The sequence below is a fragment of the Anolis carolinensis genome, chromosome 5 (assembly GCF_035594765.1).
Source record: "Anolis carolinensis isolate JA03-04 chromosome 5, rAnoCar3.1.pri, whole genome shotgun sequence".
Taxonomy (NCBI): Eukaryota; Metazoa; Chordata; class Lepidosauria; order Squamata; family Dactyloidae; genus Anolis; species Anolis carolinensis.
Genome location: NC_085845.1, coordinates 145,306,753 through 145,319,596, shown reverse-complemented (window position 1 = coordinate 145,319,596; position 12,844 = coordinate 145,306,753). Strand labels below are relative to the sequence as shown.

The 12,844-nt window shown below is 37.6% G+C and overlaps 1 protein-coding gene across 9 annotated transcripts in view; it reads right to left on the bottom strand.

Moving 5' to 3' along the window:
* Positions 1–12,844, bottom strand: part of pphln1 (periphilin 1) — a 75,866-nt gene that overhangs the window by 23,374 nt on the left and 39,648 nt on the right. For 4 of the 9 annotated variants that reach the window (XM_062982489.1, XM_008111105.3, XM_008111114.3 and 1 more), the window contains 5 exons: positions 10,697–10,740; positions 7,970–8,055; positions 5,771–5,806; positions 4,650–4,811; positions 3,370–3,431 (listed from right to left, as the gene is read on the bottom strand). In XM_062982489.1, coding sequence (XP_062838559.1) covers positions 3,370–3,431; positions 4,650–4,811; positions 5,771–5,806; positions 7,970–8,055; position 10,697 — 347 coding nt within the window. In that variant the 5' untranslated portion in view covers positions 10,698–10,740. Of the gene's footprint in view, positions 1–3,369; positions 3,432–4,649; positions 4,812–5,770; positions 5,807–7,969; positions 8,056–8,434; positions 8,487–10,696; positions 10,741–12,844 lie in introns of all 9 variants that reach the window. The other 5 variants (XM_062982491.1, XM_062982490.1, XM_008111112.3 and 2 more) reach the window with 3 other exon arrangements.

Here is a 12,844-nt window from a genome sequence, read left to right as displayed (position 1 = left end):
CACTTTAAAAAAACCCCACAAAACTACACCCTGCTGCTGCTTAGTCGTTTAGTCGTCTCCGATTCTTCGTGACCTCATGGTCCAGTCCACGCCAGAGCTCCCTGTCAGCCGTCACCGCCCCCAGTTCCTTCAAGGTCAAGCCAGTCACTTCAATGATATCCATCTTGCCCTTGGTCGGCCTTTCTTCCTTTTTCCTTCCACTTTCCCCAGCATTGTGATCTTTTCTAAGCTTTCCTGTCTCTTCATGATGTGGCCAAAATACTTCAGTTTTGCCTCTAATATCCTTCCCTCCACTGAGCAGCCAGGCATTATTTCCTGGAGGATGGACTGGTTGGATCTTCTTGCGGTCCAAGGTACTCTCAGGATTTTCCTCCAGCACCAGAGTTCAAAAGCGTCTATCTTCCTTTGCTCAGCCTTCCTTATGGTCCAGCTCTCGCAACCATAGGTTACTATGGGGAATACCATTGCTTTGACTATACGGACTTTCGTTGCCAGTGTGATGTCTCTGCTCTTCACTATTTTGTCAAGGTTGGCCATTGCTCTCCTCCCAAGAAGTAAACGTCTTCTGATTTCCTGGCTACAGTCTGCATCTGCAGTGATCTTCGAGCCTAGAAATATAAAGTCTGTCACTGTCTCCACCCACAGCGGTATATAAATAAAAACAATCAAATATAACAGAACTAGGGATTATTAGGCATCTGGATCTGGCTTACTAGCTCATAAGAGCATCGACATGTAACTCTGGGTTTTGCTACTCTGAAGAAAAATCAGATTTGCCCACTACCATTTATGCAGATACAGAACTAACTTCTGTACATGCTGTAGGCTATAATTCAGATTGGCAAGACAACACCTGAGGATTCCTTGCCTAAGAAAACCCTGTGAAAAATTCATGGGGTTGCCATAAATTTTCAGGCAATTGGAAGGAAGGAAGGCAGGCAGGCAGGCAGGCATGCATATACACACACAAAAAGTCCCAAAATAGTGACTTAATCCTGTGATAAAAACAACTCAACTTTTGACCACTGGAGGCCGCTATTGCTTTTCAAAACTTCATAGATAGCATTTATTTTCTTCAAAATTTAAGGAAAAAGGGCAATAAATCTAACTCCACAATTAGTAATCAAATACACTGCTTTTGGGAGGACTTCTGTTTTTGAAATAATAAATAAATAAATCTATTAAAATAAAATTAGTTTTATCGTTCTGCATTCCAGTTTTGCTTATACTTGTACTAATATGCCCTAGTAAAAAGCTATTTCTGTAAAACAGTTCTTCAAAGGAAAATACCTTAATTCAAATCAATAATAATAATAATAATAATAATAATAATAATAAAAGCTCTTTCCAGAACTTCATTGTTGCAGTTTTCTCTGGCTTTATGGTTACTGTGTCTGTTGTTTGGTTCAGACTCTGGTAGAACCGTCTTTGGTCTGCTTGAAACAGTTGATTTTGTCTGTACTGGATGATTCTGGCTTCATATCTTTCAATTTTTCTGGCTGTTGCTGTAATTTGTTCTTTCACGATTTCCAAAGGTTCTTCAATTTTTCTGGTGTTCTGCCAGTACTTTCTGATCAGGTATTGCTTGATTTTGTCATTCTTCAGTTTCTTCTCTTTCATATTTTTCAGGTTACTTGCATCTGATTTGAGTATCTTGATTTTCAACTCTAGCCTGAGCTTCCACTTTGGTTTTCCAGTCGATTTTCTTTGGGGCTGCCTTGGTTGTAGGAGCCCAAGCTCTTCTGTTACTATCACTACTGCATTGTAGGCATACTGGTTTGTTTGTTCAATTGATGTTATTTGGACAGTGGAGAGTACTGTATTCACATCTTTTATGAGAGGCGCCAGGTGTCTCTTGGGCACTGTTTTTAGAGTTGGGAGCCACTTTCTTATTGCATTTGCTGCAGCATGAGCCATGATAATATCCTCAGCTGCTGTAAGAAAATCGCACAGACAGACTACAAACAGAGGCACAACTATGTGGCCCAAATGATTCATTGGAACTTATGCCTCAAGTACCACCTCCCTGCAGTAAAGAACTGGTGGGATCACAAACCTGCAAAAGTATTGGAAAATGAGCATGCAAAGATACTGTGGGACTTCCGAATCCAGACTGACAAAGTTCTGGAACACAACACACCAGACATCACAGTTGTGGAAAAGAAAAAGGTTTGGATCATTGATGTTGCTATTCCAGGGGACAGTCGCATTGAGGAAAAACAACAGGAAAAACTCAGCCGCTATCAGGACCTCAAGATTGAACTTCAAAGACTCTGGCAGAAACCAGTGCAGGTGGTCCCGGTGGTGATTGGCACATTGGGTGCCATGCCAAAAGATCTCAGCCTTTGGAAACAATAGACAATGACAAAATTACGATCTGCCAACTGCAAAAGGCCACCCTACTGGGATCTGCGAGCATCATCCGAAAATACATCACACAGTCCTAGACACTTGGGAAGTGTTTGATTTGTGATTTTGTGATACGAAATCCAGCATATCTATCTTGTTTGCTGTGTCATAATAAAATAATAATAATAAACTTTATTTATATCCCACTCGCTCTCCAAACAGGACTCAGGGCAGTTTACAGGAAGTAAAACACAGTGCAAAGTACAAATTACAAAATTACATGATACATAAACAATAATATCAAAAACGTAACAAAAATAAACCACAATACAAAAAGGCAAATAAGTCAAGCTATCAACAAACCATCACTGAGAGGAATAATAGCATTTGCAGTTCGCAGCTCCCATGTGAAAAATCATTCCTGATTAATAAGGAAGCACAGATATGCAACAACATTATCATGTAGAAGGATTAAGCATTTTACTAATAAAAATGTCAGATTCCAAACAATGATGTTCACATAGCAAGATAAGTTTTTTCTCTCTCAAATTAGAAGTCCAGAGATATTTCACACTATTTAAAAGCAGGTCAGGTTTAGACAAGAGTTCCATGACTGCAAAACGAATCAACTGCCACCATTCACGCTTGTCATATCTACAGTTCTATAGTTATTATCAGACAGACAAAAGGTAGAATTCAAAATCTTTTAAGGAAAAAAAGATACTTTAGGTACATATAGAAAAATTTTCAACTAAGGACCTCATGGGAAAACCACGGAACAGATTGTGCATCGTTTGATGGGGTCCGTGAGATTCTGTCTTTGAAGTGTGTAGAAATTGAGCAAAACCTCCCTCTGATGAGATCACTGGGCTGGTATGTCAATGAAAAACAAGGCTGTACTGCATTCACATTGCCAACCTTTTAATTAAGGCTTCAAGAATAAAGTCAAGCCATACATATGTTTTTGAACATGAACAAAAGCTGATTGTACAGATTTTGAAAATTAAAAATTAACAATACCTAAAATCAGATGGACGACTTAGTTGGATATCTTCCCTCGGCCATCTATATCCTGGATCATCCTACCAAAATAATAAAAAAGAACAACTGAAAAATAATCACTCCATATAATACTTTTCTATCATATCTTAGAAACACAATTTGACAGTTGGTTATGTGTTGTGTCTTCCAGTTATTTCTGATTTACAGAAACCTTTCTTTCCCTTCTCCAACCCCCCACTCCAAGAGTTGTTCAGAGGTTTGCCATTGCCTTCCTTTGAGGCCAGGGGTGTGTGACATGGCCAAGGGGACTTCTATGGCAAGATCTACAATCTAATATAATCCTTTTTTATAATGCAGATTAATTGCTTTGAACTGAATTATGTGAGTCTACACTGATGTATAATAAATTTTAATGCAGTTAATCTGCATTCAGAAACTGGATTATGTGGCAGTATAAATGGGCCACATGATTGAATGTGAATTCAAATTCTAGTTTCCTAGAGTCCACTATACCATGCTGGCTCAAAATTAAAATGAAAAATATTTAAACGAAAAAATTAAGATCAGGGACTATTTGCTGTGTTGCTACAACAAGAATCGAATATGTGAATAAGACTAAAGCTGCTTTGCGTTTCTACTACATCTACTACAGTAAGCAACTGAATGCAGTACACATATTCAAGAGGTAAAAAGAGCAGAGAAAGGGCTATTCAAGTTTCAAGACAGTACAGCAGTCTAAAAATTATTCCATGTCTCAGTTTTCAACACTTGGGGCCATGGCAGCATCAGTTTTATAACTGATTCCTTAGAGAAAGGATGCTTCCTTCAAATAGCACACATATGTGTGCGCCCACACACACTTAAGGCAGTTTATTCCTGATATAAACAATACATTTCACAGATATTATTTCATTGCAAAATGACTTAGAATCACGTTAAGATGAGTTGTGACATTGCACAACACTTATATTCTCAAGAGTAGAGATCTATACCTCCAAGGACATGATGAAATGGAGACAAGAGTATGGCCAATGGCCCGTACTTCTCACTGCATCATTAACATTCAAGTGTCATGGGACCAAAAAGCTATGATAATCCCTAAGCAATGTGAATTTCCATAATGCAACAGAATTATGGAGTGCATGCTCTATATGTGCTATCACAATTCATTAGAAATTATGTGTATCTTGTCAGAAATGACATCGTAATCCCAACCTCTAATACAGAATCTCAACGTCCAACTGGGACATGTAATTTCCAGTATTGTAAACGTAAGGAAAATAAATTGTAAGACTTACAATTCTGTTTGGTGGTCCACTTCTTCTTTCATGGCCCAAACCACGACCTTCTCCATATTCTCGATAGCCAATATGATGAGAATGACCATAGTCGAATCTGTATTCCCCAGGTCTCTCTGGAAGCTTCTTTGGTCCAAAGCTGACTACTCGATGGTAGGCATCCTAAATGGTGAAATATGCAACATGCTATTTTTAAGAAATCTAGTAGCAAATAATAAGTTTGAAAGATTAATAAACAGTGGCTTTTAACCTTGATCCTTAAAAAAGGAAATCAAGATATAGTCTCTGTTAAAGAAAACACATTAAATGAAACCAGCCTGGAAGATGGCACGAGCAGTTAAAATGGGTATGCTTAAATCCATGTCAAATTATAGTTATCATGTAGAAATCCTTAAAGCTAAACACACATTTGACCTGGACAAATACATATCCCAATTTTTCTCAGCTATTTTTGCTTTGCACTGGCTCAAACTCAAATTCTGTTAACTTTTTGTCTGGTTCCACATATGATTTTATTTGGTGATAGTTTGCAAAAGTCCCATAATAATTACTTCAGAGGAAATTAAAATAAACTGATCATTTGCTAGAAAGGCCTTTGTAAAAAATACTCTTCACAAATACATTGGGAAGTTGTTAGTTAAATCATAGTTCTGCCTTTCATTGCATCTTGTTGCTAACTTGCTGCTGTAAGAATGACTGACTGTCCGACTATACCATCCAAAATTCACGGTGTTGACAATGGAGAAAACTTTCTGGCTCCTGTAAATAGAATTAAGACATTTCAACTTTTGCTGTAAGGTGAGTAGATGCCTTCTGGTTTTAAAATTATACCACCCATAAAAACTATATACAGAGAATAGGGAGCAAGGAGGAAATGAAAGTAGGAGCAAAAGTTAGGAGTCTAATGAAATAAGTCTTCTTATCTAACCAAATAATTTGAAACCTGCCCAAGAATCTCAAGGTCATGTGTCTTGACAAAAGAAAAGAGTGCTCCAAAGTAGTTATAAGTACAAAACAGTGCAATCTGTGATTTTTCTAAAGCTCATTGCAAAACAGGACATATAATGCTAATTTTTACCCAAAACCAGACTGAAGTCACCTAAGGTAATAAATGCTAATACCTGAGGATTTATCCTGCCAAATGTAAACTGCATGTCCTGCAAATAAAATAATTTCAAAAACAGTTTTTAAAATACTATTTATGACCAAAAAGACTAAAAAAAGAACTTGTTTATTTTGGACCCTGTGGACTCTAGATCCACAAAGATCAGCGTTCACAGGTCCTCGTGCCCCAGATTAATAAATGGTGGCAACATGAACATACTAAAGTATGCACTTTCATGTTGCCACCATTGAATAATATAGGGCATGATTATCCTTGTGTTTTTGCATTCATGGTGGGCCCTGGAACCAAAACCCCATGGGTGCAGCAAGCCTACTGTACCATCAACAAAAGCTGTCAGGAAAGGAACACTAGAATAGCATAAAACAATGACAGAAGAAAATTCAGGTACTATGTCATACATTTTAAGAATGTGTGCCTGACCTGATAAGGATGACAAAGTAAATGGCCAGGGAACTACTTGGAGACATAATTTCAAAAGTATAGCATCATAATCAAGAAGTTCAAAATTGATAGGAACACTTGATCAAGAAGGTATCCAATGCCTGAATAGTTAAAGATGAAAAATATATCCCAATCTCATACTAGGTAGGTATTTAAAAACAGTTAGAAACATTCTGATTACAAATTATTCAGATTTGTTTTAACAACACCCATTCTAGAAGCTAATATTGAGGAAGGGTTTTGACCTATTACTGAAGTCTGGGAAAAGTGAATCAAAATTTTATCCTGATCACAGATATAAAATTAAGTATGGTATGTTCTAAACCTAGTCTTCCACCCTGTGCATCAAAAAAGAACTTCAAATTAAATAGACAACTGTTCCTAATTTCTGACCTAAATATAGTATTAAATATCTTTATATGTTGGCTGTTCATATGTTCTATAGCCAAATTCCACTTAGAAAAGGCAGAGGACACTAAAATTAGTACAGAAATGGAATACAGTTTATGTAAATTAATATTCCACAGTATATGCAAATACAGTTTGCCCTAAATCCAATTGCTGATCTAAGACAGTGTCAGGCCCACCCTCTGAATAAATGGAAGGTCCCTAAGAGCTGATTGAAGATCTACTATAGTTGGAAGTAATAACTAGGATGTAGCCTTTTGTCTCAAGATTTAAAGGGAAAAGGGTCAGGGAGAAATTCCTTTTTGATTCTGCACAGAATCAAAAATGTGTTTGGTGCAGTTTGAAACATCACTCACTTAGGAAATCACTACTACTAAGTTGATTTCTGATATAAACAGAGAGAACCAGGGAGCAACTTTGATTTCAATGTGTTTTTTAACAGAAAGTAACTGCCCTGAATACTTAAATTGAATATGACAGTGATTACAAACAAAAACGCTGTTTTATACTGAATTAAGTTTTCTCCTGCTTCTAAGAATAAAAAATACGGTAGGTTGTGACTGTGCATAAGATGCCATGTTTTATAGTCCCAAACTGAATTAGCTCAATTGATACTTTTTGTGCAGTTCTATAGCAAAAGGGGAAGGAAATACAATACATGGGGAAATAGGGGAATTTGTCCAAAGGCTAAATCTCTATCACACAATATCTTTATTATTTTTAAAAGCTTGACACAGCCCAACATATGTATCTGAGAATTAGCTAATCAGAAATGATATATACATTTTAAAAGATTTGAACACTTTTATTTGTTGTAAACAGCCAATTTCTGCTTTCCCTAACATCAACCAAAGGTATAATAATGCAAAGCAGTTTTACACTGACATTGTACTATAATACTGTATAATACATTTAGTCCAATCTGCATTTGTTGTTCTTGAACTGATCCATGTCTATGGAATTTCCAAATAAAGAGCATAAAAATCTACACTACACCATCATCAAGACTCCTAGCCCACTAATTATAATGGCACCATATAAAAACCTAAGTAAGGCCACTTCCACACAGCTGAAAAAAATCCCACATTAACTGCCTTGAACTGGAATATATTGTAGTGTGGACTCAGATATCCCAGTTCAAAGCAGATACTGTGTGATTTTCTGCCTTGATGTCCTTGGTTACATGGCTGTGTGGAAGGGCCCTAAATTTCACCCCTGTATAATATTGATTTCTTACATTTATGTAACACAGCAGTTGTTCATGGTGACATAATAATGGGTGAATGAAAACCACAAAGAAGAAACTGTCAACTAAAATTACAGAATGCACATAATGCACATTTACCTCAGGACGTGGGGGAAGCCGTTCTCGTGGAAGTCTTTCATATTCATATCGTTCATCAGGCCACATGTCATCTCTTCGGTATGCCACTAAATGTAGAGGTTTTATGAAGTTACTCTTTAGCAAAGGATGAGGTATACATTATATGGGAAAAGTATCACATTAACACCACAAGCTGACAGGTATTTATTTGATGACCAGCATATATATCCGGCATTGCCTGGGTGTCGGAGGGACCATTGCCCTTCTGCTTTCATCCCTTCTTTCTCTTTTCCTCATCTCTTACCTTTCCCCCTTTCTTTTCTCTTCCCTCCCTCTCTCCTTTTTCTTTCCTCCCTTCCTTCTCCCTTCCTTTTTTTTCTTGCTCTCTTTCTTTATTACTTCCCCCCCCCCTCCTTTCTCTAGCACAGTGTCTCCATAACAATATGGTTCTTTCCTTCATTCCTTCCTTTCTCTCATACATCTCACCTTTCTTTCCTGGTGATATCACAGAGGGCCACTTCACTTAGCAAAGGTTTTTCTAACACAGACAGAGAGAAATACAGTTGGATGGATAGATTTCCATTGATTTCAGTGAAATATTCTCAAAACCAGTGTAGTAGCAACCCCTACAGGAACAGCAAGTGTTCACATATCTTTTACTGTATAAGCCTCTATGAAGAGAGAATGCCACATCTCACAAGGCTTATACAGCGAGCCCCTATTAAAAATAGCCACAGAGAGACTTATTCAAAAAGTCCCTATTAAAAATAGGTTCCACTCTAACTCAAGCACACAAAATGGCAGGGATACTGTATTCTGGTTATTCTGCTCCGGTTGCTCTAGATCAGTGGTTCCCAACCTTTGGGCCTCCAGGTGTTTTGGACTTCAGCTCTCACAGTTCCTAATAGCTGGTAAACTGGCTGGGATTTCTGGGAATTGAAGTTCAAAACACCTGGAGGCCCAAAGGTTGAGAACCACTGCTCTAGATTCAGCTCAGGGATCACAAGGACTGTCGCTTGCAGTTAAGATCTGATCAACACCCATTTGAGCATTCAAAATTTAGAAGAGAGCTTGGCACTTTTCCAGGAGATTTTTTTTCTTACATTACTACTATACATACTAATTCTGATGCATCAGCAACACACTATTTACATATGTTCCTGCAAATTGCAGAACTCTTCAGCACGACTAATACAAACTTCAAGAGAGGTATTGGCAACCAGAACAAACTCCAAGGTTTGAACTTTGCACAGGATTGAGTTAAAGAAATCCAGCCTACACATTTTCTTCACTCTTCCATAGCAAGATAAGATGCATGAAGAGTAACAACCAATATATGAGTGAGACTAAATAAAATATATTCAGAGACATCAACAATGTGCATTTTCTAGGAGTATACCATTAATGGACCAATTAAAAAGACAAATGAGAAAATTTGTTTAGCTTCTCTTTGTTACCATCAGAAGAGTCTGTGTAGCATAATAAATGCCAACTTTTAACTAAATTCAATACGACTGAGAAATTTGCTATTTGAACTTTTAAGCCTAATCGTTTTACAATGTAGATACACTCTCAGACTCCAGTAGCCTGATCCCGATCTACGTTGTCTGGAAAAAATACCTTAGAATTATTCAAGTGATTTTAACCATAACAAATAATATCTCTACCTAATCCTGAGCATTGTCATGTTTACTTTCACAGACAGTGTTTCGTCCCCAGTTGTGTAAAATAAACTCACAAAAGATTTTCCTGTACATGTGCACACAACTCTGCAAACAGTCCACTTGTCAGATGCAAATCTGCAAGTATTTTTAGTATCAGTTTCTTAACCATAAGACCGCACTTAAATTTCTGTCAAGCATGAAAATAATGAATTTAAGCTTTTGGCCTCAGACTTGCAAAAGAGTGCAAATAGATATCAATAACAGTCCAGTCCTGTTTACAAGTGGGCGAACTTTAGTTTCAATGGACTAAAATAGTAACTACAGACTGAACAGGAATACACAGAATTACAATAAAACAGAAACTATGGGATTTATTTTGGCTAAGTCAATTGAACTTATTTCTACAAATCATATGTGAGATTCTGCAACACATTTCTGTATAGCTTTCTGCATATGCATGTGCAATAAACCAGAAAAGATACAACATAACTGTTTGAAAATATGCACACTTAACAATGCCAGAACATGAATATACTGGATGTTTCTGGCACTGAATTTTTGCCTATTTATTGTAAGCCACTTTGAGTCCCCTCGGGTGAAAAAGGCAGGGTAAAAATACTGTAAATAAATAAAAATAAATAAATTTGGGAAAGGGATGTCTATTTCCTTTTCTCAGCTGTGTAACTGCAGCCCATAGTCCCTGGGAGGCACTTGCCATCTGAATGTGCTCCAGGGCAGATTTTAATGCTGCCAGGAGGTACAACACATCTTCTTTTACAAGGTGCAATGTAATACATACACTAGCATAACATATGTCATCATATACTGTTAAACTATGATCTACACCTATTCATTTTCTGCTTTTGAAAAAACTGATTTAGAACTATTAAACTCTTATACATGGTCACTGAACCAATTAAAATTATCAAAGCAGATGTCAACATATTTGTGCTTACTTCTATCACAAACAAACAAATCGAACAGTAACTAAATTATAAATAGAATTCAATGACTCTTTTATGTTGTAGCAGAACTAGCAGGTCTAGTCCCATCATCAAAAACAGCATTTTCAAACACTACTTACTTCTGTGTTTGTCAACAGTTCCTTCACTCCAAATCAACTAGATCCTGTGTTATAAAAATAAATGCATTAAAATAACAATTAAAAGTTAAACCATAACAAAGATTATGAAAATCTGTAAAAATAGCTCTTAGATCTGTGAAAATAGATTATATGGATTATACACTGCCATATAATCCAATTCAAGGCAGATAATCTGGATTTTATATAGCAGTGTAGAAGAGGCCTGAGAAACTTAAATGTGCACCATCCCAGTTGGACTTCCCAGAACATATTTGCACCAAGCTTACTTGCTCAGTGAAGACGTGCCTTTAGCAGCTACATTCTCTAAAGCTACATGGAAAAACATAATTGGGCTAAGAGTTGAGTGGGAAAGTTGATTAAATGAAGCACTGTTCAGGGAGCACTCAATCCCCCTGTTGCTGAAGTTCTACTGGTTACCAGTCCCCTACCGGGTGCAATTCAAGGTGCTGGTTTTAACCTTTAAATCCTCAAATGGTTCAGGCCTAACCTATCTGTCCAACTGCATCTTCCGATATGAGCCTGCCTGAGCCCTACGATCTGCTGGGGAGGCCCTGCGGTCAGTCCCAACCCCGTCTCAAGTGTGGTTGGTGGATACCAGGAAGAGGGCCTTCCCAAAAGTGGCTCCTCAGCTCTGGAGTTCCCTCCCTAAGGATATCAGAATGCCCCCCTCCCTGCTTTCCTCCAGAAAGTAAATAAAAACTTTCCTCTGGAGGGAAGCTTTTGGAGAAGACAATGAGCAAGCACGTTAAATGACAATGGATTTTGATATTATGGCAATGAGTTGGAGCTGATTTTTTAAATTATAGCTTGTTTTAATTATTGTTTTATTATGTACTGTAGTTTTATACCATGTGTTAAAATTGTATCTGTGATTTATATCTGAGTTGTTGTATTGTCTCAGATTCGTACGGCATTGAATTGCTGCTGAGCATTAGCCACTCTGAGTCCCTCAAAGAGGGAGAGAGGGTGGGGTATGCAACAAAGTAGATAACATCTCTCACTCTGAAGAACGGAAATACTGGTAACGGCTATCCACACTGTCTTAGGACAGTTACTGAAATACACAGCTCTACATATATTGTGGGTATGAATGCCACCGAAAGCAAGCAACTACAGCTAAAGTAGATCCTCATTTAGTTTTTTAATTGTTTTATTTCTGAAAATCATACAGATAACAATACATTGCAGTACGAAACCTAGACATTCTATCAATCACTTTAGATTACTATTTAGTTTTTGTGATTCAGTTACAGATTGGGTTGATGTGTGTTTTCCATGCTGTATGGCAATGTTCCAGAAGAATTCTCTCCTGACATTTCACCTGCATCTATGACAGGCATCCTCAGAGGTTGTGAGGTGTGTTGGAAACTAGGCAAGTAGGGTTTATATCTCTGTGGAATGTCCAGGGTAGGAGATAGAACTCTTGTCTATTTGAGGCAAGTGTGAATTATGCATTTGGCCACCTTGATTAGCATTGAATAACCTTGCAGCTTGTGGAGAATTTCAACAGGAAGGAGGAAACCATGAAAATGAATTAAATCTGGCTACCAGTATTACAAAAAACTCTAAAATCAGGACAGAAAATAAAGAACTACTAAAAAAAAAGAAAAGAAGAGAAATTCCAGACAGGAAACAATCAGGGCCAGCTAACACCTCCCAACAAAGGATTCTCCAGGCAGGAAGCAGCCAGACCTTGAGGCTGCAAGGCCATTCAATGCTAATCAAGGTATCCAATTGATTCATCCACTTGCCTCAAACAGACACAAGTTCTTTCCCCCACCCTGAACATTCCACAGATCTATAAACCTCCCTTGCTTAATCTCCAATATACCTCACAACCTCTGGGGATGCCTGCCCTAGATGGAGGTGAAATGTGACAAGAGTGTGCTTCTGGAACATGCCATACAGCCCAAAAAATCACAACAACCCAATGATTCTGGCTATAAAGCCTTCAATAACAGGTTGTTTATAATTCAATATAGATCAATTAGTTTCCCTTAAATCCCCATCTCCCCTCTTCCCGCCCCCTCCCCTCATCTGGGTCATTTCAATACACTGATTTAATTGTTTGGATGGCCTGGTTCAAAATTTAGTTGCTCATCCACTTATGTCTTGTCTATCTACTAT